At 47.6% G+C, this 25,139-nt stretch overlaps 1 protein-coding gene across 2 annotated transcripts in view; it reads left to right on the plus strand.

Annotated features, from left to right (window-relative positions):
* Positions 1-9,051, plus strand: part of LOC140206972 (NACHT, LRR and PYD domains-containing protein 12-like) — a 33,882-nt gene extending 24,831 nt beyond the window's left edge. Inside the window, exons 7-12 of one of the 2 annotated variants that reach the window (XM_072275281.1) lie at positions 2,400-2,486; positions 2,642-2,812; positions 2,968-3,138; positions 3,292-3,459; positions 7,391-7,435; positions 8,129-9,051. In XM_072275281.1, coding sequence (XP_072131382.1) covers positions 2,400-2,486; positions 2,642-2,812; positions 2,968-3,138; positions 3,292-3,459; positions 7,391-7,435; positions 8,129-8,216 — 730 coding nt within the window. In that variant the 3' untranslated portion in view covers positions 8,217-9,051. The remainder of the gene's footprint in view (positions 1-2,399; positions 2,487-2,641; positions 2,813-2,967; positions 3,139-3,291; positions 3,460-7,390; positions 7,436-8,128) is intronic. The other variant, XM_072275282.1, reaches the window with a different exon arrangement.
* The last annotated feature ends 16,088 nt before the right edge of the window (positions 9,052-25,139 follow it).

The following is a 25,139-nucleotide window of genomic DNA, read 5'->3' on the forward strand; positions in this document are numbered from 1 at the left end:
ATTATGACAAATAACAGGGGGTCGCTCAGTAAGTCTCCAAGCTCAGAAGTGTTTTGTGCTTCCTTGTGAAGGAATGTTGGGGACTTCATCAGATCAGTGAACAGCAACCATTGGTTTAATGGTAGCAAATCACACAAATGACCATGTTTCTCGCTGCCTGCGACACGTCCATTGACAATGTTCATTCTCACTGTTACTGACACCCAGACCGACACTGACTGCAACAGGTTGGTCTGAAATTCACACCCCCTTCCCGGTGAGGGACAGCAGACTGTCAGCACACTGTCTCAGTGAAAGCAAAGAAATGCCATTGTGAGATTGCCCTCCCCTGCCCTTCCCTGTGTGTAACTATCACCTCAGTTCACCTGTGTGAGTTTGCTCACTACCAGATACCCACATGCAGGGGACACATCTCCTCTCACAGTTTGAGGCAATAGTTCAGGCACACCCCTCAAAAGCAATCTATTTCTGCATCCCCTCATCCAGTGGGATTACCTTTCCCCATCGGTATCCTCCTGTGGGACTCTCAACCCATCCTCCTGTTGGATCTCTCTTCCCCAAACCCCTTCCTCCTGTGGGATTTCTCATCCACATCCATCATCCACCTCTGGGATCTCTCTTCCCCATTCCCTTTCCTCCTATGGGATACCTTGTCCCTATCCCCCTTCCTTCTGTGGGATCTCTCTTCCCCAACCCACTTCCTGCTGTGGGACCTCTCATCCACTTTTCCCTTCCTCCTGTGGGATCTCCCTTCCCCATTCCCTTTTCTCCTGTGGGATTTCTCATCCCCACCCCCTTCCTCCCGTAGGATATCTCCTCTGCATCCACCTTCCTCCTGACAGATCTCTCTTCCCCATCCCCTTTCCTCCTGTGGGATCTCCCTTCCCCATTCACCATTCTCCTGTGGGATCTCTTTTCCCCATCCCCTTTCCTCCTGTGGTGTCATACTTCTCCATCCCCCTTCCTTCTGTGGGATCTCTCTTCCCCATCCAACTTTCTCCTGTTGGGTATATTTTCCTCATCACCCTTCCCCCTTCATGCTCTGGGACCTCTCTTCACCATCCCCCTTCCTCCTCCGGTATCTCCCTTCACAAACCCACACAGTCAGTTGGGATCTCTCATCCCCGTCCCCCTTCGTCCAGTCGGATCTCTCTTCTCCATCCCCCCTTTCTCCTGTGCGATCTTTCATCCATATCCCTTTTCCTCCTGTGGGATCTCTCTTCCCCATCATCCTTCCTCCTGTAGGATCTCCCTTCTTAATTCCTCTTCTTCCTGTGAGATCTCTCTAACACGTCGCCCTTCCTCCTGTTCGGATCTCTATTTGCCATCCCACTTCCACCTGAGAGACCACTTTTCCCCATTTCCTTCCCCATCCTTCTTCTTCCTGTCTGATCCCACATACCTATCTCCCTTCCTCCTGTGGGATCTCTCATCCCCATCCCCCTTCCTCCTGTGGGATCTCTCTTCCTCATCCCCCTCCTCCCGTGGGATCTCTCATCCCCACGTCCTTCCTCCTGTGGGATTTCTCATTCCCATTCCCTTCCTCCAGTGGAGACTGTCTTACCATCCCTGTTTATCCTGTGGGATCTCTCTTCACCATTCCTCTTAGTCCTGAGGGATTTCTCTGCACAATCCCCCTTTTTCCAGGAAGAGCTCTCTTCCTCATCCACCTTCTTCCTGTGGGATATCTCTTCCCCATCACCCTTCCTCCTGTGGGATCTCTCTTTCCCATCCCCCTTTCTCCTGTGGGATTTCTCATTCCCATTCCCTACCTCCTGTGGAAGCTCTCCTACCAATCCACCTTCCTCTCGTGGGATCTCTACCTCATCCCCTTTGCTCCTGTGGTATCTCTCATCCACATCCCCCTTCCTACAATGGGATCTCCCTTCCCCATTTCTCTTCCTCCTGGCGATTTCTCTTCCCCATCCTCCATCTTAATTTGCGACCTCTCTTCCACATCCCAATTTCTGCTGTGCGATCTTTCTTCCCCATCCTACTTCCTCCTGTGGGATCTCTGTTCCCCATCACCCGTCCTCCTGTGGAATCTTTCTTCCACCATCTCCTATCGACACTTTCCCATTCAGAAATCTTCCAACTGTGGGACTTTCTCCAGTCCTTCAATCCTGCCCCTTTCGATCCTCTCACATCAGGAACACTTTTCTAAACGTCGGGGAATAAAACAGAATATATGGAGTTTACGGGATCACACCGACAGACTAAATTACCTACGTTCGGTGAATACCCCGGAGCTGGGCAGTGAGGGACATTGACAGTGATGGGAACTCCGATCAGTGATTTACTGAAGGGTTTAGTGTTTCCTGAGATATCAGAGTGAGAAAAATTTCCTCAGACCAACCGTTTGAATCACTCTGTTCATCAATTTGTCTGTTTGTGTTTAGACTTCGGCTGAATAAACTGGGAGATTCAGGAGTGAAACTGGTGTCTGCGGCTCTGAGGAACCCGGACTGTAAAATACAGAAACTGGGGTAAGTATCAGACTATGGGGGATTGTGCTTAAAGTCACTGAGCGTCTGACACTGAACATTAATGTGATCAGTAATTGTGTTACTGATAAACGCTGAGGATTTGTACTGTCTCCTGTCTCTGTATGTCCTTCACCCTCACGCTCTCTCATCTCCAGGCTGAACCACGTCGGTCTCACAGATTCTGGTGCCGAGGATCTCGCGTCCGCTCTCAGTGCAAACCCATCGCTGACAGAGCTGATCCTAAATGGTAATAAACTGGGAGATTCAGGAGTGAAACTGGTGTCTGCGGCTCTGAGGAACCCGGAGTGTAAAATACAGGAACTGTGGTAAGTACCAGACTCTGGGAGATTGTGTTTACAGTCACTATGTGTCTGACACTGAATATTAATGTAATCAGTGATTATGTTACTGATCAACACTGGAGATTTGTACCATCTCCTGCTTCTCTGTGTACTTCACCCTCACTCTCTCTCATCTCCAGGCTGGGGCGTGTCGGTCTCACAGATTCTGGAGCCGAGGATCTCGCCTCCGCTCTCCGTACAAACAGATCACTGACGGAGCTCTACCTGAGTGGTAATAAACTAGGAGATTCAGGAGTGAAACTGGTGTCTGCGGCTCTGAGGAACCGGGAGTGTAAAATACAGAAACTCTGGTAAGTACCAGACTGTGGGAGATTCTGTTTAAAGTCACTGAGTGTCTGACACTGAATATTAATGTGATCAGTAATTGTGTTACTGATAAACATTGAGGATTTGTACCATCTGCTGTCTCTCTGTGTCCTTCACCCTCACTCTCTCTCATCCAGGTTGGCGAGGGTCGGTCTCACAGTTTCTGGTGTCGAGGATCTCGTCTCCGCTCTCAGTACAAACCGGTCACTGACGGAGCTGGACCTGGGATGGAACTCGCTCACAGATCGATCTGTCCCCGCTCTCCGCCTCCTCATACTGATCCTCCCGAGTCTGGAGTGCATCGAGTGAGTGTTTCGGTTAATGTTCAATGTGATAAAATATCAGTGGATCCATGGGTTTTCCGCGGATATTTGTCTGTGAGTATCAGAACCATAGAAACTACAGCACAGGACCAGGCCTTTTGGCCCTTCTTGGCTGTGCCGAACAATTTTTTTGCCAAGTCTCACTGACCTGCATCCGGATCATATCCCTCCATACACCTCTCATCCGCGTACCTGTCGAAGTTTGTCTTAAATTTTAAAAGTGAGCCCGCATTTACCACTTGATCTGGCAGCTCATTCCACACTCCCACCACTCTCTGTGTGAAGAAGCCCCCACTAATGTTCCTATTAATCTTTCCCCCTTCACCTTTAACCCATGTCCTCTGTTTTTTTTTTCGCCCCTAGCCTCAGTGGAAAAATTCTGCTTGCATTCACTCTATCTATACCCGTCATATTTTTAAATACCTCTATCAAATCTCCCCTCATTCTTCTACGTTCCAGGGAATAAAGTGCTAACCCATTCAACCTTTCTCTGTAACTGAGTTTCTCAAGTCCTGGCAACATCCTCGTAAACCTTCTCTGCACTTTTTCAATGTTTTAATATACTTCCTGTAATTTGGTGGCCAAAACTGCACACAATACTATAGATTAGGCCTCACCAATGCCTTATACAACCTCACTATAACATTCCAAAGCTTGTACTTGTAGCCCCCTGGTAAGCCTCAGGCTCGCTCAACGCGCTTTTGTCTAGGGGAAGCAGCCTTCGGCCCCGCCAGACTGGGTAATCAATGAAGTTTGTGTGATGTACCCCACCCTGCCAATTAAATGATCAAATGATTTCACTTTATCGATATTAATGGAACTATGTAATTAATAGATATAAAATATAGAAAGGAAAGTAAAAGGCGCCAAACTTATCAAAGTTCAACCACTTCATGCACAAGAGTTGGAGCTCAAGTAACAGGCTCCTGTTTCCAGCATTCGATCCCCTCCGACCTCCTTGACCTGTCGCCTGGGACAAACTACGGTGGTCGACCAGACGCTCCAGATGAGTCTGTCTTCGTCTCCTCTCCTCGCCGAAGACCCTGAACATCGGATTCCCACTCGGAGTCCGTTCTGTCGGCCAGTTTACAGCATCGCGTCCACTCTCTCTGGTCCCCATCGCACCTTCTGCACCAAAGCCCACGCATTACAATAGCTTACAGACACACAAGAAAGAATAACATCTACTCTAATTGGTTAGCAAATAAATATAACTCTTTTTTATAACCCAAACAAGCTGATGGAGTGAGAACTTCCTCAGCGGTTAACATATCAAAGAAACGCCTTACATATTCAATACTTTGAATAATAAAGACCAACGTACCAAAAGCTCTCTTTACGACCCTATCTTCCTGTGATGCACTTATAGGGATTTTGTTTTTTATCTGTATTCCCAGATCACTCTGTTCTGCTGCACTCCTCTGTGCCCTACCATTTACCCTGTATGTTCTACATTGGTTTATCCTTCCAAAGTGTAATACCTCACGTTTGTCTGTATTAAACTCCATCTGCCATTTTTCAGCCCATTTTCCAGCTGGTCCAAATCCCTCTGCAAGCTTTGGAAACCTTCTTCACTGTGCACTACACCTCCAATGTTTGTATCATCAGCAAATTTGCTGATCTAATTTACCACATCAACATCCAGATCATTGATATAGATGACATAATAACAATGGACACAGCACTGATCCCTGTGGCACACCACTAGTCACAGGCCTCCACTCTGAGAAGCAATTCTCTACTACCACTCTTTGACTATTTTCATAGAGCCAATGTATAATCCAATTTACTGCCTCTCCATGTATCCCAAACGACTGATTCTTCCTAACTAACCTGCCATGCAGGACCTTGTCAAAGGCCGAACTGAAGTCCATGAAGACAACATCCACTGCCTTCCCTTCATCCACATTCCTGGTAACCTCCTTGAAAAACTCCAATAGATTGGTTAAACATGACTTACCAAGCACAAAGTTGACTCTCCCTAGTAAGCCCCTGTCTATCCAAATGCTTGTAGATCCTATCTCTTCGTACTCCTTCCAATAATTTACCTACTACTGACGTCAAACTTAGCGGCCTATAAAACTTACCTGGGACAAGCTGTAGTAGCTGGATCCCCGGCACAGATCACTTTTAGATCCTTTTTTTTAAACAATGGAACAACATGAGCTATCCTCCAATCCTCCAGTACCTCACCCGTAGATCCCGACATCTTAAATACATCTGCCAGGGCCCCTGCAATTTCAACACTAGTCTCCTTCAAGGTCTGAGGGAATACTCTATCACGTCCTGGGGATTGATCTACACTGATTTGTCTCCAGATAACAAGCACCCCCTCCTCTTCAATCTGTATAGTTTCCACAACCTCACTACTTGTTTGCCTTATTTCCATAGACTCCATGCCAGTTTTATTAGTAAATACAGATGCAAAAAAAAAAAAACATTGAAGAACTCCCTCATTTCTTCTGGTTCCATACATAGCCGACCACTCTGATTTTCAAGAGAACCAATTTTATCCCTTACAATCCTTTAGCTCTTAATATACCTGTAGAAGCTCTTTGAATTATCGTTCACCTCGACTGCCAAAGAAACCTCATGTCTTCTGTTAGCCCTCCTGATTTCTTTCTTAAGTTTTTTTTGCACTTTTTATACCCCTTAAGCACCTTATTTGTTCCCTGTTTCCCATACATGTCATACATCTCTCTCTTCTTTTTTATCAGAGTTCCAATATCCCTTGAGAAATAAGGTTCCTTATTCTTATACACTTTGCCTTTAATCCTGACAGGAACATACAAACTCTGCACTCTCAAAATTTCTCCTTTGAAGGCCTCCTACTTGCCAATCACGTCCTTGCCAGAGAACAACCTGTCCCAAACCACGCTCTTTAATACTTTCTCATTTCTTCAAATTTGGACGTTTCCAAGTTTAGAACCTCAGCCCGAGGACCAGATCTATTTTTATCCATGAACATGTTCAAACTAATGGTGTTATGATCACTGGAACCAAAGTGTTCCCCTACACACAATTCCGTCACCTGCCCTAACTCGTTTCCTAATAGGAGATCTAATATTGCATCCTCTCCAGTTGGTACCTCTATAAGTTGATTTAGAAAATTTTCCTGAACACATTTTACAAACTCTAACCCGTCTGGACCTTAAACATTATTTGAGTCCCAACTAATATGTGGAAAATTAAAATAGGGATCAAGCCACGCCCCCAGCAGTCTGCCTTCCCCACAATACTCTTTGCATTGAAATAGACACACCTCAGATGATGTTTACCACCACACACAACCCTTCTATTTGTGACTTTGCATGGACTTCTACCATCATTTATTTTCACCCCACTCCACTACCTGCGCTGACACTCTGGCTCCCATCCTCCTGCAAATCTACTTTAAACCCTCCCCAAAAGTATTTACAAACCTTCCTGCACGTATATTGGTCCCCTTGTAGTTCAGGTGTACAGGTCCCACCTCCCCAGAAGAGGTCGCAGTGATCCTGAAATCTGAAACCCTGCCCCATACACCAGTTCCTCAGCCACTTGCTCATCTTCCAGAGCATCCTATTCTTACCCTCACTGGCGTGTGGCACAGGTGGCAATCCTGAGATTACTACCCTCAAGGTCCTGCTTTTCAACTTCCTACCAAGCTCTCTATACTCACTCTGCAAGACCTCCTCACTCTTCCTTGCTATGTCATTGGTACCGATATGCACCACAACATCTGACTGATCACACTCCCACTTCAGAATGTCATGCAAGCGATCAGAGACATCCTTGACCCTGTCACCCGGGAGGCAACAAACCATCCGGGAGTCTCTGCCACGACCACAGAACCTCCTATCTCTACCTCTAAATATCGAGTCCCCTGTCACTAACGCTCTCCTCTCTTTCCACCCTCCCTTCTGCACTGCAGAACCAGACTCAGTGCCGGAAATCGAGCTCCCGCAGCTTGTCCCAGGTAAGTCATTACCCCCAACAGTATCCAATGCGGTATACGTGTTGTTCAGGGGAATGGCCACAGGGCAACCCTGCTGTGCCTGCTCTCTCCTCTTCCCTCGCCTGAAAGTGACCCAATTCCCTGTGCGCTGCTCATTTGGTGTAACTACCTCCCTGTAGCTACTATCTATAATCTCCTCATGCTCCCGAATGATCCGCAGGTCCTCCAGCTCCTGCTCCAGTTCCCTGACGCGGTTTGTTAGGAGCTGCAGCTGGATGCACTTCTTGCAGGTGTCGTTGTCAGGGACACCGGGGGTCTCCCTGACTTCCCACATCCTGCAAGAGGAGCATTCCAACATCCTGCCTGGCATTCTCCCTACCTTCAACAAACAAAACAAAACTTACCGGAACCGACCCTCGCCTCTGCCTGTTGAGCCAAAGCCGTCCGACTTTGCTCCCTCTCACTCCGCTGACCGCTCTCAACTTTGCCCGCTGTGTTATATGGTGGCATTTGTTGCTCTCCATCACGCCCCTGCGCAGTCTAACGTCTTTTTTCCCGAGCAGTGTAAAAACAATGGCTACTCTTCGAGATTCCTTTACACCTTCACTCTCAGCCTTTTGTTTCTGGTGTTGTTGAAACATTAACCCCAGTCCCCCATTACTGCCATTGTTGTGTAATCTGTTTATTTCATCTTTATTCTTCCATTTTTTTCAGTCTGACCGTGAATCGGTTCAGTCGGACCGGGGAGAAGGAATTGAGATCTCTGCATGAAATCAGACCCAGACTGAGAGTGGATCTGTAAACATCTGAATGTGTGAACATCCTCGCCGCGGGATGGGAACATTTTGGCCGATTTCCCGCGCTCCACTTTGACTCCTCCAACCCCTTTAACTTCTCCTTCCCCTATAACTCCTCCCTCCCCTGTAACTTATCCCTCCCTTTTAACTCCTCCCTCCCTTTTAACTCCTCCCTCCCCTTTAACTTCTCCCTCCCCTTTAACTTCTCCCTCCACTTTAACTCCCGCCCTCCCCTTCAACTCCCGACCTTACCTATAATGGTCGCGCACCAGTGTAATTCTCAACGGTTCTAACGGAACTGGCTCCAGTCTCGCTCTCTGTAACGTACAGAGCGGTCCCGCAGTGATATATTTCCACCTCCTGTCCAGCGGCGCAGCTTCCGCTGGATGTGCGGTTTTGAGACTCCCACACGTAGGACCCCGGGTCATTACACAGTCAAGAAGAGTCTGGGGGCCGGAGCTCTGTCTGGGACAGCGGTGTCCCGGGGTGGGATTATCCCGCGAGAGAATCGTTTTGCCCCCTTTGCTGAGGACGGTGTATTCGACAGTCTGGCCGATATAAGCATGTTAAAAGAGAAAAATACCTCGGCAGTGACCCTGGATCTGCAGCATTCTCGGACACAGCCCTGAAGTGTGATCTTATGATCATCGGTTCCCCGATGCAGAGTGACGGTGAGAAACGGGACTGATTATTCAAACTGTCACTCGTTGTCGCCGGTTAGTTAATTGTGTGTGACTGTGAGTGATTCGGGAGCAACTTATTTATTATCACACGTCAGCAGCTCAAACATTGTTTAATTTATATTTGTCATGATGAAATCAATAAATCGCTGTAACTTCCGGTCCTTGTGTCGAACTTGAGTTTTATTTGAGGTTTCTGCTGCCCCCGGCACCCTGTGCACTGTAACAGTGGGTCGGAGCTCCTCACACTGACACAGTAGCGTCTCAGCTCCAGGCTGAGGGAGGTCGGACTGGCAGAATCTGGGTGCCCAGGATCTCATCTCCACCCAACCCCCTTTCTGGCTAACTGACCCTCCCCTGACACCACACAGACAGTTAAAATCGATGTGATTCCACCCCGCAAACTGTTAATATCAGACGTAAGTCCACTGAGGTCCCGAGTATGAGAGGGATGGGGGACGGAATACCGGAGTTAAACACGGAGTGAAACTCCCTCCACACCGTCCCATCACACACTACCGGGGTCAAACACAGAGTGAAGGTCCCTCCACACCGTCCCATCGCACACTCCCGGGATCAGGCGCAGAGTGAAGCTCCTTCCACACCGTCCCATCACACACTCTCGGGGTCAGACACACAGGCACCCCCCCCCCCCCACACACACACACACACACACACAGGAGATGAAGCTCTGTGGAGACAGAGAGAAGTAGTGGAACGGCGGGGAGGAATACAGTGTGCACGGAGGGTGGCGGGGGCACACACTGGCAGGGGAGTACAGGTGAATATTAGAACCCTAGCGATGAATAGTCACATCTGTTTTCTAGGTTCGAGAAGTAGCCCAGGATGAAATCGAAGATGAGGATAATTTTGCAAAAACGGAACGCCGTCCCTTCCAGTCCGCTCACACGGGCCGCGCTGTCAATCAAACGCCGCCCTTTGCCATTCATCCCCACCATCCGCATTTCTAACGGTCACACCCCTTCCCATTCACCCCACCGTCTGCCTTCCAGTTCATTTCCAACAGGACTGGCCGCGACGCCTGAATTCCGTGTTTGGCAGAACTCAGGGCTGCCTTTACAGAATTCGACGAGAGCGCCGATGGGTTTATTTGTGGCACGGAAAGAGGAGGGTCGTGAGGACATTTAAGAGTTTGTAAAACTGACGATACTCAGGAACTGAAAATGGTTTCCCGGGAGAAAGTGATGGGCTGATTGACAATGGGTGGAATTAAGATAGCCGCGGTCATCTTGTTTCTCATGGCCGACAGGGAGGGAGTGATGCACTGACAAGAGAGTGGAAATGACAGGTAGAGTTAAAATGACCGACAGGGTGGGGATGGCGCACTGATTAAAATTTACCACGGGGTTGGGGAGTTATGTGCTGATTAAAAATAGGATTCTGGATTAAAGCCAAAATATAAAATTATTACCAGGGAAGGAGTGACATAACATTGTCACCAGGGAGGCAGTGACGCACTGAGAGAAAGGGGAGGGCAGGAATAGAGTAACTCACTGACATGTCAGAGGGAGTGGCGGCCCGACCTGAAATAGTCCCCGATTCCTTTGTTACAATGGCCGGCAGGGAGAGAGTGACAGACAGACTTCAAAGGGCCTACAGGGAGGGAGAGACGCACCGGGTAAAGTGGTCGAAATGGTGACAGTGGCGCATTGAGAAGAGGGAGGGGGTAATGGGTCGATGTAAAATGATCGATTGGGAGAGAGTGACGCTCCGACATAAAATGGCCGGTACTTCGCCTAAACTGTCTGACGGGACAATTTAGGGTTAGTGATATCTTGTTTAAAGTGAGCGCCGGGAAGGGAGGGAGTGAGACGCCGATTGAAAACGGCCGTCACCATCGTTAATGTTGTTGAGAAAAAGGGGGAGATGTGGTGAGTGAAGGAGACCCCGTTCGGCCGGGTTGAAACGGGACCAAGGAGGGAGCGACGCCTTGGTTAAAGTGAGCGGCAGAGAAGGAGTGAAGGACACGTTGACCTCAAATGGCCGACGCTTCACTGGAAATGTCTGCTGGGGAGGGAGTGACGGCTTTGGTAGAAGTGAGTACAAGAGAGGGAGGGACGCGCTGATTGAAGATGGGCGAATGCTTGGTAAATGTGGCCGCCAGGGATGGAGTGAGACCTTGACTTGCAATGGCCACTGTCGCACATAGAATCTATGGCGAAGGAACATGCGGTGCCCATGGATACAATCCGGGGATAGAGTATGTGATTGATTGTAATAACAGTGTTTTAATTTGTGTTTTATATAGTATTGGATATTGTGTATATGATTCAATTCGAATAATGTTGTTATTGAATGAATTAATGTATATATCTCAGATATTCACATGGAAGAGGGGTGAGAGGTTTGGGAGGAAGAAGAGAGATGGGACGAGGAGTGGACTGATGAGACGGTGAGCGTGGCGAAGTCAATGACTCAATAAGGGACGAAAAGGGGAGGGTCGAATGTCCCTGTTATAAACTAGAGGCCGACATGGATGAAGTAAAGACGGAGTCAGGAGGAGTGAAACGACAGTGGTGGAAGGAAACTGATGGGACGGGGAGGGAGGGGAAGTGATGAAACGGGGAGGGAGGAGAAATAATGGAAAGGGGAGGGTGGGGAAGGGAAGTGACGGGACGGAGAGGGAGAGGAAGTGACGGGACGGGGAAGGAGGGGAATGATGGGTCGGGGAGGGAGGGGAAGTGATGGGAGTGGGAGGTAGGGGAAGTGATGGAAAGGGGAGGGAGGGTAAGTGTAGGACGGGGATGAAGGGGAACTGATGGGACGGGGAGGAAGGGGAACTGAGAGGACGGAGAGGGAGGGGAAGTGATAGGACGTGGAGATAGGGTAAGTGATGGGACGTGGAGGGAGTTGAAGTGATGGGACAGGGAGGTAGGGGAAGTGATGGAAAAGGGAGGAAGGGGAATGTAGGACGGGGAGGGAGCGGAAGTGATGGGACGTGGAGGGAGGAGAAATGATGAAACGGGGAGGGAGGAGAAGTGATGGAAAAGGGAGGGTGTGGGAGGGATGGGACAGGGAAGGATGGGAAATGATGAGACTGGGACGGAGCGGGAGTGATGGGACGGGGAGGGAGGAGAAGTGATGGAACGGGGAGGGAGGAGAAATAATGGAAAGGGGATGGTGGGGAAGGGATGGGATAGGAAAGGAAGGGAAGTGACGGGACGGTGAGGGAGGGGAAGTGATGGGATAGGGAAGAAGGGGAAGTGATGGGACGGGGAGGTGGTGATGTAATGGGACGAGAGCGAGGGGGACTGACCTAGCTTCCTCAACAGTGGAGGATAGGTGGGTGGTAACATCTCCTTCGCATATTAGATGGAGGGCAAGATAAAGGGAAAAGGGGGAGCGAGGGGCCGGGACTCGGACAGGACTGATGGGACGGAGAGTTGAGTGTCGCAACGGAGGGACAGGGAACCAACTCACTCAACGATGGAGAGAAGGATGGGGCGAGGGAGCGAAATTTCCTATCAGAAAATGTTCACCACCCAGGATGTGGTGGGTGGCCGGAGAAGGGGAAAGGGCATAGAGAAGGGAGGGTGTCATGAGTGATAAGGTGAGTATGCGAAAATTGGCATCGCAAAATGGCAGCCACCCAGCATAATGTGCACACAACATCGAGGTGGCGGGGAGAGGAAAGCGAGGGGTGGGATGGAAGAGGTTTGCGAATGATGGGATGGGAAATGGGGTGAGTGTAGGGGAGTGACACATTTAGTGGTGGAGCAAGTGGGGACAGGGTCACACACTGGCACAATATGGCTGTCGGCAAGAAGGTTAAATGGAGAGTTGGAAGAGCGGGGGCGACAGTGAGGGAACGGACAGGAGGGAAGGGGAGCTGAGATTGAACAAACAGAGAGGGAAGCGAGTGGACGGTGAGGAAAAGGGTGCGACTCATTCGGCGAAGCTGCAAGAGCGGTCGTCCGTGGTGTCCAGCACAAAATCGCCACCAGCAGGGTGAGAATGGCGGTGATAGAGGGGAGAGCGGAGTGTTCCAGGCGTGGCGGGATGCCGAGGATGAGAGAGAGTCTTGACTGGGGCCCGTCAAAGGCAGGAGTGGGCGCGGGATTGCTGGAGAAGATTGAAGGCCAGCTCTGGTGGTTCGGACTGGTTAGCGTGGATCACCACCATTCTCTGCGGGGTGGGACGGAGGGCGGAGGGAAGTGGTAGGGATCAGATTGAGGAGGGGAGGGAAGAAAGAGAAGGTGAGGAGAGGAGACGAGATGAGTAAAACCATCATCATCTCTGCGTCATTCATTACCCACTCCTCAACCTCTTTCCCAGACCGCTGTCTATCGCCTCTTTTCTCTCCATCTCTTTCCCCATCTCTCTCTTCCCAACTCTCTCTCCACCCTGTTTTCCTTTCTCCCCCTGTCCTTCATCTCTCTCTCTACCTTTCGCGCTCTCTTGCTCCCTCCAGTCTCTTTCCACCCTCTTTCACTTACCCCCTCTCTCCCATCTCTCCTACTTATGTCCCATCCTTCGCTGTCCACACCCCCGTGCACAGGGGGATCCTGCTCACCACCAGGTGCTCTGCAGTGCAGTACTCGATATTCCTGGAGTTGATGCTGACCGTGAGACCAGCAAAATCACCGTCATCCTGCTCACAAACCTCTACGAAGGGAGGAGGAGGGAGGTGAGGAAGACATAATTTGGCGGAGAGATATAAGAGGAGGAGAGAGCCAGACGGAATGAGCGGAGTAGAGAATGAGAGAGAGAAATGGGGTTAGAGTGAGAGCTGAGACACATGGACGGGAGAAAAGTGAGAAACAGATGAGAAGGGAGAGAGCGAGGGGTAATGATAGATGGCCGGGGGAAATGAGGGACACAGTTGGGAGTGGGAGAGAGAGGGGAATGGGAGTGTGGGGTAGGCAGAGGTGGGAGACAGAGACAGGGAGGAAGAGAAGGGGGCATGGGTGAGGAAGAGAGCGGGAGGGTGGAAGAGAGATGGGCGTAGAGAAGGGGGAAAGAGTAGAGGTGGGAGAGAATAGTCGTTAGAGGGAAGAGGCGTGAAAGACAGATTGGGGAGAGAGAGGTGAGACAGAGATGGAAGAGTAAGAGTGGTGGAACATTGGCTGGAGAAATAGTTGGGGTGGGGCGAAACGTGACAGGCATGAAGGGGGACGTCGGAGAGAGGGGGGAGAATGGTGGAACACCGACAGGGGAGAGAGAGGGGAGAGACAAAGGTGAGAGGCTGAGAGAAGTGAGAGACAGAGAAGGGTGAGGGGGGAGAGGTGGTGTGAGACGGAGAGGGTTAGGGGGTGAAAGGGGGAGAGAGGGTTGAGAGGGGAGAGGCGTGAGAGGGGAAGAGACGAAGAAGGCAAATGGGAGGTGAAAGACGGAGAACAGAGGGGAGGAGAGGTAAGAGATAGAGAAGGGAGAGTGTGTGGGAGAGAAGTGGAAATTTTAGAGTGTGAGAGAAGGGGGTGAGTTCCGTGGGGGGGGGGGGTGAGAGGGTGAGAGACGAAGGCGGCAGATATAGTGAGAGGGAGAGTTGGCCGGTAAGAAAGAGGAGCGGGGGCATTTGGGGTGAAAGGTGTAGGTAGAGTCGGTAGCTGCGGAAGAAGAGCATTGGGAGGAGAGAGGGACAGTGTAAGTGAGGGAAATGCGTTTAGAGGAGGGGTGAATGGAGAGAAATCTGTATTAACTCTGTCTTAGAACTTTAGCCTTCGATTAACGGAACGCACCTAATTTTGGTATGTGGTTCCCTGAAAGTGGGGTCACAGGCAGACGGGGCTTTGAAAGTGGCGTTTGGCATGCCAGCCTTCGTCAGTCAGGGCACCGCGTACAGAAGACAGGATCTCACGTCGCTCAGAGATTCTTCAGTGAGATCGCGGAAAGCTGGAAGGCAGGATGAATCTCCCAAAGCATGCTTGAAACATTTTACCGTGTGAGAAAGATATGTTGCACGATCATTGCTGCTATCGGTGTTCCCCGTAAGAGCATAGGCGAACTAAGGTTTGTAGTTTTGTGTGTGCAGCCTCTGGACTCGTTCAGTTACCGACAGCCTTGTGATGCCGATGTATCAGCGATATTGGAACAAAGTCAACCGGCAGTTGTAGCCGATGTAGAATGTGGATCGGAGAGCGATTCATTTTTCTGAATTCATCGCTCGCAATGCAAAGTCGCTATCAAAGTAAACGTCGATAATGCAGCGCGCTCGTCACGTTTAAAGGCTGCTTGTTTTTATTCCATATCAACAGAGCAACATGCTTTCAATTCAAACTTCAAAGTATTATACTGTGTTTACTAGAAATTACTGCAAATGTGAAGGGGACGCGGGACCGAATCGCCTTTGAGTTACCGGGGAGAGTTGTCGCCATCACTTGTAAGTTAGACTCACAACCACCAGGGAGTCAAAGGAGGGTCTCTGTGCGTTTCAGTGTACCTGTATATGTTTCCGAGCACTGTTAATCGTGAAGTGAAGCGGGAGATAAGAACCAACTCAGTGGTGTCCTTTTGAGAACAGACGGTTAAGGCTGATGCGATACTCCGCTCTGGATCAATAAGCATCGAAGCATTTAGAATCATGTTGCTGTAATTTGGAGCCGTCACTAAAGCAGCAGATGTTTTGAAATACCTGTATTATTGTTTGATGATGTAAGCATTAACGTGCAAAATACTTTGTCTCGTACCCCGTGACGGGTTAAACCAGCGGTCCCCAACCACAGGGCCGCAGAGCATGTGCTACGGAAACGATGTGATTTGGCGATATGAGTCAGCTGCACTTTTCCTCATTCCCTGTCACGGCCACTGTTGAGCCATTACGCATGCGAGGTCATTACCCGCGCATCATCCATGTCAGCGCGGGAGGGAGATCAACTCCTCGAGCTTGCAAATGACGGCGGGCTGAAAAGTCTGTTTGACATAACATCTCTGCCGACATTCCGGATCGAAGCCAAGGCTAACTATCCTGCGATAGCCACGGAAGCACTGAAAACATTGCTTCCATTTCCAACATATCTCTGCAATGAATGCAACGAAAACAGAACTGTGGAATAGACTGGGCATAAGGAACCTCCTTCGAGTATCGCTGTATCCCGTCACCCCTCGATGGCATCGTCTTGTTGCAGGAAAACAAGCCCAGGGCTCCCACTAATTCAGCGATATTGGTGTGTTGCAATGATTTTCTATGTTCATACGAGGAAAATATGTGCTGTGTGTTTAATATCCAAACGTTACTTAAAATGTTATGATGCTATTGAATTATAAGTGACCTATATAACCATATAACAATTACAGCACGGAAACAGGCCATCTTGGCCCTTCTAGTCCGTGCCGAACGCTACTCTCACCTAGTCCCACCGACCTGCACTCAGCCCGTAACCGTCCATTCCTTTCATGTCCATATACCTATCCAATTTTTCTTTAAATGATAATACCGAACCTGCCTCTACCACTTCTACTGGAAGTTCATTCAACACTTCAAGCTCCCCTGTCCTCCGCTGATAATTGACTTCTCACTATGTTCATGCGAGGAATATATGCGCTGTGTGTTTAATATAAAATTCGTTAGATAAACTCTTTTAGAAATTGAGTGTATTAGCTATTTAGCACCTATATTCCGGTCGTGATTAACACCCCCCCATCCCCCGAACAGAATCGCCAAAAACAATTTGCAGAAAAGAAAAATGGGCAGGTAACATGCATGCGCACTGGTGCCCGCGCAAGGCTTCATGGTCATTGTAGTCTTCGGCTGGGTAAACAACGTATTTGACTAACAACACACATCAAAGTTGCTGGTGAACGCAGCAGGCCAGACAGCATCTCTAGGAAGAGGTACAGCTGACGCTTCGGGCCGAGACCCTTCGTCAGGACTCTACTTTTGTCCGTTGGCAACCCTACTCTCCTCCCCCGCTCCCCGCCGGTCAGCCGGTCCGCAAGAATATTGTCAATATTAAACCTGTCCGCAGTACAAAAAAGTTTGGAGACCCCTGGGTTAAACAACCAGCAGAAATGGAAGACACCTTGAAGTCTGGTATTGCTATTAACTAATGGTATTTATTAGTAACTACGCAATATAGTAATATAAAATCAGATATATCGAACAGGTTAGCAATGATATATATATATATATATATATATGTGTGTGTGTGTGTGTGTGTGTGTGTGTGTGTGTGTGTGTGTAAAAATATAAACACCAAGCTTCTTCAAGCCTAGGGGTAACTGGATACAGTCTTACGGTAATGGTAAGGTTCAATTCAGTTCATGGTATTGAGTTGAGTAATGATGGGGAGAGAGAAGTGTTCTGGTTGTTCGAGTAAGCTGATGCCATCCATTCTTCCCGTTGTCCTCCGAAATCCTTAAGAAGTCACCGAATATGACCACAAAAAGGGGACCGTTTTCTGTGGTGGAGTTATCAACCCAGGCGAGGGCTGGGCACACTAATAACTTCCCACCGGTGACACCTTTTCCACATTGCGTGAGCCACTGATCGATTCTCCTGATCGATCCTCCAAAAACCCACCTTTCTGTGGGCACAGCAAAGCTCATCCAGTGTCCAAAGCCATGTGTCTGTCTAACAACCAGCTGACCTTGTGTTTATCTCACTATGCTGAACACCAGCTGTCCATCAAGTAGCTCCTCGCTTCTCTCTCTGGAGGAACTCAGAAGCTGGCAGTGTCCTTGCAGAAACCCCAAACAAACTGTGAGCAGTCTTCGCCCCTCTCTCTCTTAATAACAAGATGTTTGTGTTGGACAGCTCTCTCTCTCTTTTTAAAGGTACAGTCCATAACGGATGATTAAGGATCCAGTCATATCTCCCTCCTTTAAGGAAAAATTTTGATGAAGCAAAATTTTTAGTTTAACTGTAGATTGCAGATTTGAAACAATACATATATAATTGCCACATAACAGATCAAAACGTGTACTATTTCTAACTTAAGATCTGGATAAACAATCAGCTATAATGTTGTTAGTACCTTTCACATGTTTGAATTTTCGCTCATATTCTTGCAGGATTAGTAACCAGGTTAGTAACCTTCTGTTCTTATCCTTCATCTTAGTTCAAAAAGAAACAATGGATTGTGGTCCGTATAAACCACAAGTGGGTTCTGGGCAGGACAAACATAGACTTCAACATGTTGTGAAGCCAGGATAAGTGATAGCAACACACATAAAAGTTGCTGGTGAACGCAGCAGGCCAGGCAGCATCTCTATGAAGAGGTGCAGTCGACGTTTCAGGCCGAGACCCTTCGTCAGGACTAACTGAAGGAAGAGTGAGTAAGGGATTTGAAAGTTGGAGGGGGTGGAGATCGAAAATGATAGGAGAAGACAGGAGGGGGAGGGATGGAGCCAAGAGCTGGACAGGTGATTGGCAAAAGGGATACGAGAGGATCATGGGACAGGAGGTCCGGGAAGAAAGACAAGGGGGGGGGACCCAGAGGATGGGCAAGGGATATATTCAGAGGGACAGAGGGAGAAAAAGGAGAGTGAGAGAAAGAATGTGTGCATAAAAATAAGTAACAGATGGGGTATGAGGGGGAGGTGGGGCATTAGCGGAAGTTAGAGAAGTCGATGTTCATGCCATGAGGTTGGAGGCTACCCAGACGGAATATAAGGTGTTGTTCCTCCAACCTGAGTGTGGCTTCATCTTTACAGTAGAGGAGGCCGTGGATAGACATGTCAGAATGGGAATGGGATGTGGAATTAAAATGTGTGGCCACTGGGAGATCCTGCTTTCTCTGGCGGACAGAGCATAGGTGTTCAGCAAAGCGGTCTCCCAGTCTGTGTCGGGTCTCGCCAATATATAAAAGACCACATCGGGAGCTGCGTCGGGTCTCGCAACTCCTTTTCCACAGTAAAGTAATTTTCTTGGTGTACATTAAATTTATTTGAGAAATAAGCTACTGGGTGTTCAATGTCATCCACACCCTTCTGTAACAGTACTGCCCCAGCAGCTTCGTCACTAGCGTCAGTCGCTTTAGAGAATGGTTTTGAAAAATCAGATGCTTTGAGTACAGGATGATAAAACAGGATGATTTACAGGCGTTCAAATTCCTCCTGGCAAAGGTCACTCCACAGAAATCTTTCACTCTTCCCTTGGAGTTTCGTTAAGGGGAGAGAGTTGTCTGCGAAGTTCTTACAAAACGTACGATAATACCCAACCATATCCAAAAACTTTCTTAAAGCTTTCTTGCCCGTTGGAACGGAAACCTCAGCAATAGCTTGAACCTTGGTCTATGCAGGACCCAGCTGGCCCTGGCCTACTACAGAGCCCAGTTATGTAACTGTGGCATGTACAAATTCACTCTTATTGAGGTTCACGGTAAGATTGGCCCTGGAAAGTGTGTCAAGTAGTTTTTCTACCGCTGCAATATGCTCTCCCCACGTGTCATTCCAGACCACTAAATCATCAATATAAGCCCCTGTGTTTTCTGAACCCTGAATTACTGAATTCATCATCTTTTGAAATGTCCCTCGAGCATTTATCTTTCCAAAGGGTAAAACATTGTATTCATGCAGTCCAGACGGCGTCACAAATGTAGATATTTCTCGAACCCTCCCTGTTAAAGGAACACCTCAGTATCTTTTAACAGGTCAATCTCTGTAAGGTATTTAGCCTTTCCCGCTTTATCAATACAGTCATCCACTCTCTTTCCTTGTTTCTTTTTTCTTGTTTCCAATTTTATTGTTCAACCATTTTACTTTTCTCAAAGTTCACTCTGTAAAGATGCTGTTCCTAAATTCATTCTTTGATCGTCTCGGCTGAGCTTACAATGACGCCATGCACTGCAGCTGTGCACTGTTTTGTAATGTCAGGGAATACATCTTTATACTTGCTAATGAAGTCTTTCAATTGGTTTTGCGGTGCAGTCTCCAACTGATGGACCTTGTCAGTAATGTTTCTTTTTTTTTCAAAATAAAGGAATTCTCGTCTTGTGGATACTATATTCAACTTGTGAAAATTATCTGGTATCTGATTACCAGCATTAACGACTCCATTTTTTTTCATAACAGTATTCACAGGTGCTATCCTGTCAAACTGGTGTTCCACTTTAATTTGAACGTTTTGAAAATTCTGCTTTGCAAGGCCACAAGCCTTGTTAAGGCTTTTTCGAAATTTCAAAACATAATCCAGCACACTGACACATCTTTTCGAATGAATGCACAGTTCTCTGAGTAGTTCAAAGGTGCTTTGGGCCAGTGACCGAAAATAAGCTCAAACAGATTAAACCTCAATGTTTCTTGAATTGAGTCTCCAACAGCAAATAAGAGTAGGGGAACCCCCACATTTCAGTTTTTCCCATTTTGCACACAATATGTTTCAATAATGGTCTTATGAGTGGATTGTAACTGTTCCAAGGCTTCCTTGGACTCTGGGTGATATGCAGATGACACAATGTGCTTAGCTCCCAGTTCTCGAACAATCCCCTGGAATGCTCTGAAAGTAAAGATACTACCTTGGTCAGATTGAATTTCTTTGGGCAGACCTACCAGTGTGAAAAAAATTGATGAGTGCTCGTACCACAGTATTGGTCTGGATGTTTCCGAGAGGCAAGGCTTCAGGGAACCTAGATGGAGCACATCTAATTGTTAACAAGTACTGACGACCAGCTGCAGTCTTTGGCAATAGGCCAACACAATCCACTATGACCTTAGAAAAAAGGTTAACCAAAAGCAGGTTTCCTTTTAAGTGGTGCTACCTGAATAACCTGATTAGGTTTCCCCACAACCTGGTAGATATGGCAGGTCTTGCAAAAATTCACAATATCCTTTCTAAAATGAGGCCAGTAGAATTCCTTCATAATTTCGTTCACTATCTTTCTCACTCCAAAATGTCCCTGTAAAGGCACACTTTGAGCCATGTTTAAAATTTTAGCCCTGAAAGCTTTCGGTGCACAATAGCCCAATATACACTTGCAGACACAGTGGCTTCCACTTCCTCTTCCTGTGTGGGTGATTAGCAGCAGCTTTGCTCGTTAGCTGAACTGCTGGATAAACATCACCTTGAATAGGTGTCAACCTCCCCGCAATGTTTACTGAACTCAGCACTTTCACCAGACTTACAGAAACCATGTGTATATTATGAAAGACCCCAAACATTCCATTATTTTATTGCTAAAAACTTTATCTAGTACTGTCTCCGTAGTAATCCCTACAAATGGCTTCTCCAAACCAAAACAATCCTGTTTCTCCACATAACAATCGTGAAAAGCAACTTCATAACCTTGAAGGTGTTTACATCCAAATGTTAAAGCAAAATTCAACAGTGTAGCACATAATTCTTTAGCAGGCCATTGTCCTGCAACCAGGGTCAAAGGTCCCGAAACCAAACCAACTTTCACAAGTACCTTATTTCAAATCCAGTCACAACACTTTCCTCCACATATTTGGTAATATTTACCTCTCCTATTTTCATCTCATCACTAACTTTCAGAACTCTGTCTAACACAAGTGACTGAGAATCCTTAATTTCCACTGGTACCAAGGTTAACCCCTTATTCATTGAACCAAGACCATCTGAAACAAAAGGACTACATCCTTGTCAACCGAGTCAGACATCTCAGACGTTAACTGAGCTTCAACACAAGGTTCAGTACCCTTTAAATCCACAGGGGCTTCAACAACCTGAACGGAGGCAATCGGGACAGCTACCTCATCCTGGGCTAGTCCCAGTTCTAAATTCTAGGCTACCCTGAACTTCCCAGCTACTCTCTGGGACACTCTCATCTGGAGTAAACTCAACATCGTGGGTTAAAACAAACTCGTCTGTTGTCTTAGCAGAGCCTCGGAAGGTGGCGGTATCCTCTGCATCTAGGTATGCCTTTACATCATCTGGAACACAATTTTTAAATTCTTCAATCAACATAAGCTCTTTCGAGCTGTAAAAATCAGCAGGGTCTAACACTAAACCTCCCAGCTACCACATCTCCCACTCGAACTGTCTCTGTTTTTCTACCTCCTCAGCCTCGAACCGTTTTAATTGAAATTCCTGTTCCATTTTTTAATTTTTCCAACTGAAGCTGAAGCTCAGCCTCAGTAAGTTTACATTCTGCGAACATTTTCAACACATCCTCAGTAAATTGCTTCATCGAAAGACAATATTCAACTATGTTTCATTGAATTTCTACCTTAATCATACCCTTCTTTACCGTCTTAAGTTCCAGTTCTGGAACACTTTTACATAACTCATCCTTTCTAGCTCTCTTCAAAACAACAGGGTCTGCTCCTGCCAGAAAATCCTGAACATCCATGTCTGCTGTTTTTTCACAGAACACAAACCGAAAGTGATTTTCCCCAACCTATCCCAAAAAGCCCACACACAACTTTTGGAATGGCTCCTACCAATTTGTTCATATCCCGAACGCAGGCCCAAATTTTGTCACGTACCCCCTAAAGTAAAGTTCAGTTCAGTTCGTGGTATTGAGTTGAGTAGTGATGGAGAGAGAGAGGTGTTGTGGTTGTTCGACTAAGCCGATGCTGTCGATTCTTCCTGTGGTCCTCCGAAACCATTTAGAAGTCACCGAATGTGACCACAACAAGGGGACCGTTTTCTGTGGTGGAGTTATCAGCCAAGGCGAGGGTTGGGCACACTAATAATTTCCCACTGGTCCCACCTTTTCCACACTGCGAGAGTCACTGATCGCTTCTCCTGATCGATCCTCCAAAAAACCCACCTTTCTGTGGGCACATCACAGCTCATTCAGTGTCCAAAATCTTGTGTCTGTCTGCCTACCAACTGACCTTCTGTTTACCTCACTATGCTGAACACCAGCTGTCCATCAAGTAGATCCTCCCTTCTCTCTCTGTAGGAACTCAGAAGCTGGCAGTGTCCTTGCAGAAATTCCAAACAAACTGTGCGCAGTCTTCGCCTCTCTCGCTCTTACTAACAAGGCGTTGGTGCTGTACAGCTCTCTCTCTCTCTCTTTAAAGGCACAGCCCTTAAGGGATGATTCAAGTTCCGGTCACGACTTAAAATCATCAGCGTGATAGGCAGAATCCTTAGAAAATGAAATTGGAATTTTCTGATCGGATTCCTTGATATAATGTGAAAGACACCCGAACAAGGATAGTCGCAGAATTTAAAAGGCGCGAACTTAAGCGGGGCTCCTGTGGCGGGGGGTGGGGGTGGGGTTGATAAACGGGTGTCTCGGAGAAGGGGGAGGCATGCGAACGGTGTAAATGAGTTTGCTTTGAACTGTGAAAATGGACCGACGCAGAGCGGAGCTTCGCTGTCCTATGACAGTACCAGAACACAGGTGACAGGAACGGGGCAATCACCATCTCTGAGAAAGTGGCCGAATTATCCCGGTTTTACACGTCAGTCCAAAACCTGATGCTTCAAGAGTTATATAGTTTCTCCAAACGCCTCGACGTTCAGTTGAAGAGCCCTCCTTCCCAAACACTGATGCTCTCCCCACACCGAGTACCGCACCATTTCACCCAGCATGCATTCGTTTAACCTCCCGCTTTACTCTTTTTAAACCTCCAGAAATAGGTTGCCTGCAAAGTTTGCTTGTTATCAATTTCCAACTTATTTCTGCTCTGAGACTCAAGCAGCGGCAACACAGTAATTCACCTTTTTTTTTCTGTTCCCCCAGTGAATTTAGTGGCGATTGCGATTCTGTCCCGGGGATAAGTTCGGCATTTCCACGTTCACCGCTCGCTACCTGGTGGCCATTGCAGCAGGGGGTTTACTAACCATCATCTTTTGGGTCATATTGTGGCGGATAACTTATTATTATTTCCCCGGGACATTCCTGGACATCACCCCCAAATGCAGTGCGATCTCTGCCCTGGGATTTGCAGCCAGGGAAAGTTATGTTTGGCTCACTGTCACTGTTACGTTTGATCAGCTTGTCACCATCTGTTGCTAGAAGCGTAAATAAAAGTAATCATCCCGGTTTAAACTAATCGAAGAAGACCGGCTGGTCGTTCTTTCCATGGTGATGTTCTCCTCTGAACTACAGTGATCTTCTCCACACACAATCGTTCAAGTTTCTTCCTCAGCTCATTTCATCTACATTTGCTCATTCACAGCCTGGAAGCCGAGATTCCAGTCTTACCCATCCATCAACCAAATATCTCTAGCGTTATCATTTGCAACCACCTGCACATATCAGGGAATTCAATTGGCACACTGTCTCAGTGATGAAGAAAATGCCTTCAGTACTTTTAAAAAGTATCTACTGCTTTCTTAACGTATACGACGAATAAAGCCTTCTCGCGCTTCAATCGGGGTACAGGTATAGATTATAACCGACGTTTCAATCATAACCGCTACCATCTTCTTCAAGAATAATGCTTGGATATGTCTTGCCAGGTGATACTTTTACCTCTCTAGTCGGCCCTGCTGATTGATTACACCTCATCCAATCAGGTTTCCGCTCTCATAACATCTTTACAGTCAAATTCCTGTTCCGACTTCGTCTTTGTTGAAATACCTTTCCACTTGTTTTATTTCAACGGCTTCCTTTATCAGACCATCCCAAAAGCCATTGTCGCGACAGAGTAGTTTTGCACTGTCGAAGTCAATTCTATGGCCATTGGAAATGCTATGTTCTGCTACCGCCGATTTCTCTCGGTAACCCAAACGGATAAAGCTTCTGTGCTCCTTGATGTGGGGTTCCACTGTGCCGACATACTCTGCTCCGCAACCACTCCGTACGGAATCCTACACAATCCTGCTGACTTGAGTCCCAAATCACCTTTGACCCGCAGATGCTGTGCCTTGAGTTTCCTTGCGGGTGTGTGGATGGTATTAATCCGGTATTTCTTCAGGAGCCTGGCGATCATTCCTGAAACCGTGGAAATATCGGGAAGGCAGGCGGTAGCGATGAGTTCCTCTCGTTGTTCGGTTTCCTTGGTTTTCTGTCACTCTTTTTAATGGTCCGATTAATTTTAATCACCCAGTAACCATTCTGTGGGAACGTCGTGCTTCAACGTCGTATCTCCTCGGGGAAACACCCCGAGTCTGAAATAGTAGAAAGGACCGCTCTACGTTTGGATGCGTGATGATGGCTGTTATTGTTGAGGGCTGGAGCAGAAAAAAGCTGACAGGAGAGGGGAGTGGATCAGAGGAGAACGGAAAAAAAGGCGGCACCAGAGAGAGATGACAGGTAAGCGGGGTGAAGGGTAAGAATCCAGAGTGGGGAAATGAAGAAGAGGGAAAGCGGAGTGAAAAATATCAGAAGTTAGACAAATCCATTTCATATCATAAGACTGGAGGTTACCTAGGCGGAACATAAGGTGTTAGTCCCCCAGCCTGAGAGTCACCCCGTCGTGGCAGAAAGG

The sequence above is a fragment of the Mobula birostris genome, chromosome 13, assembly GCF_030028105.1.
Source record: "Mobula birostris isolate sMobBir1 chromosome 13, sMobBir1.hap1, whole genome shotgun sequence".
Lineage (NCBI taxonomy): Eukaryota > Metazoa > Chordata > Chondrichthyes > Myliobatiformes > Myliobatidae > Mobula > Mobula birostris.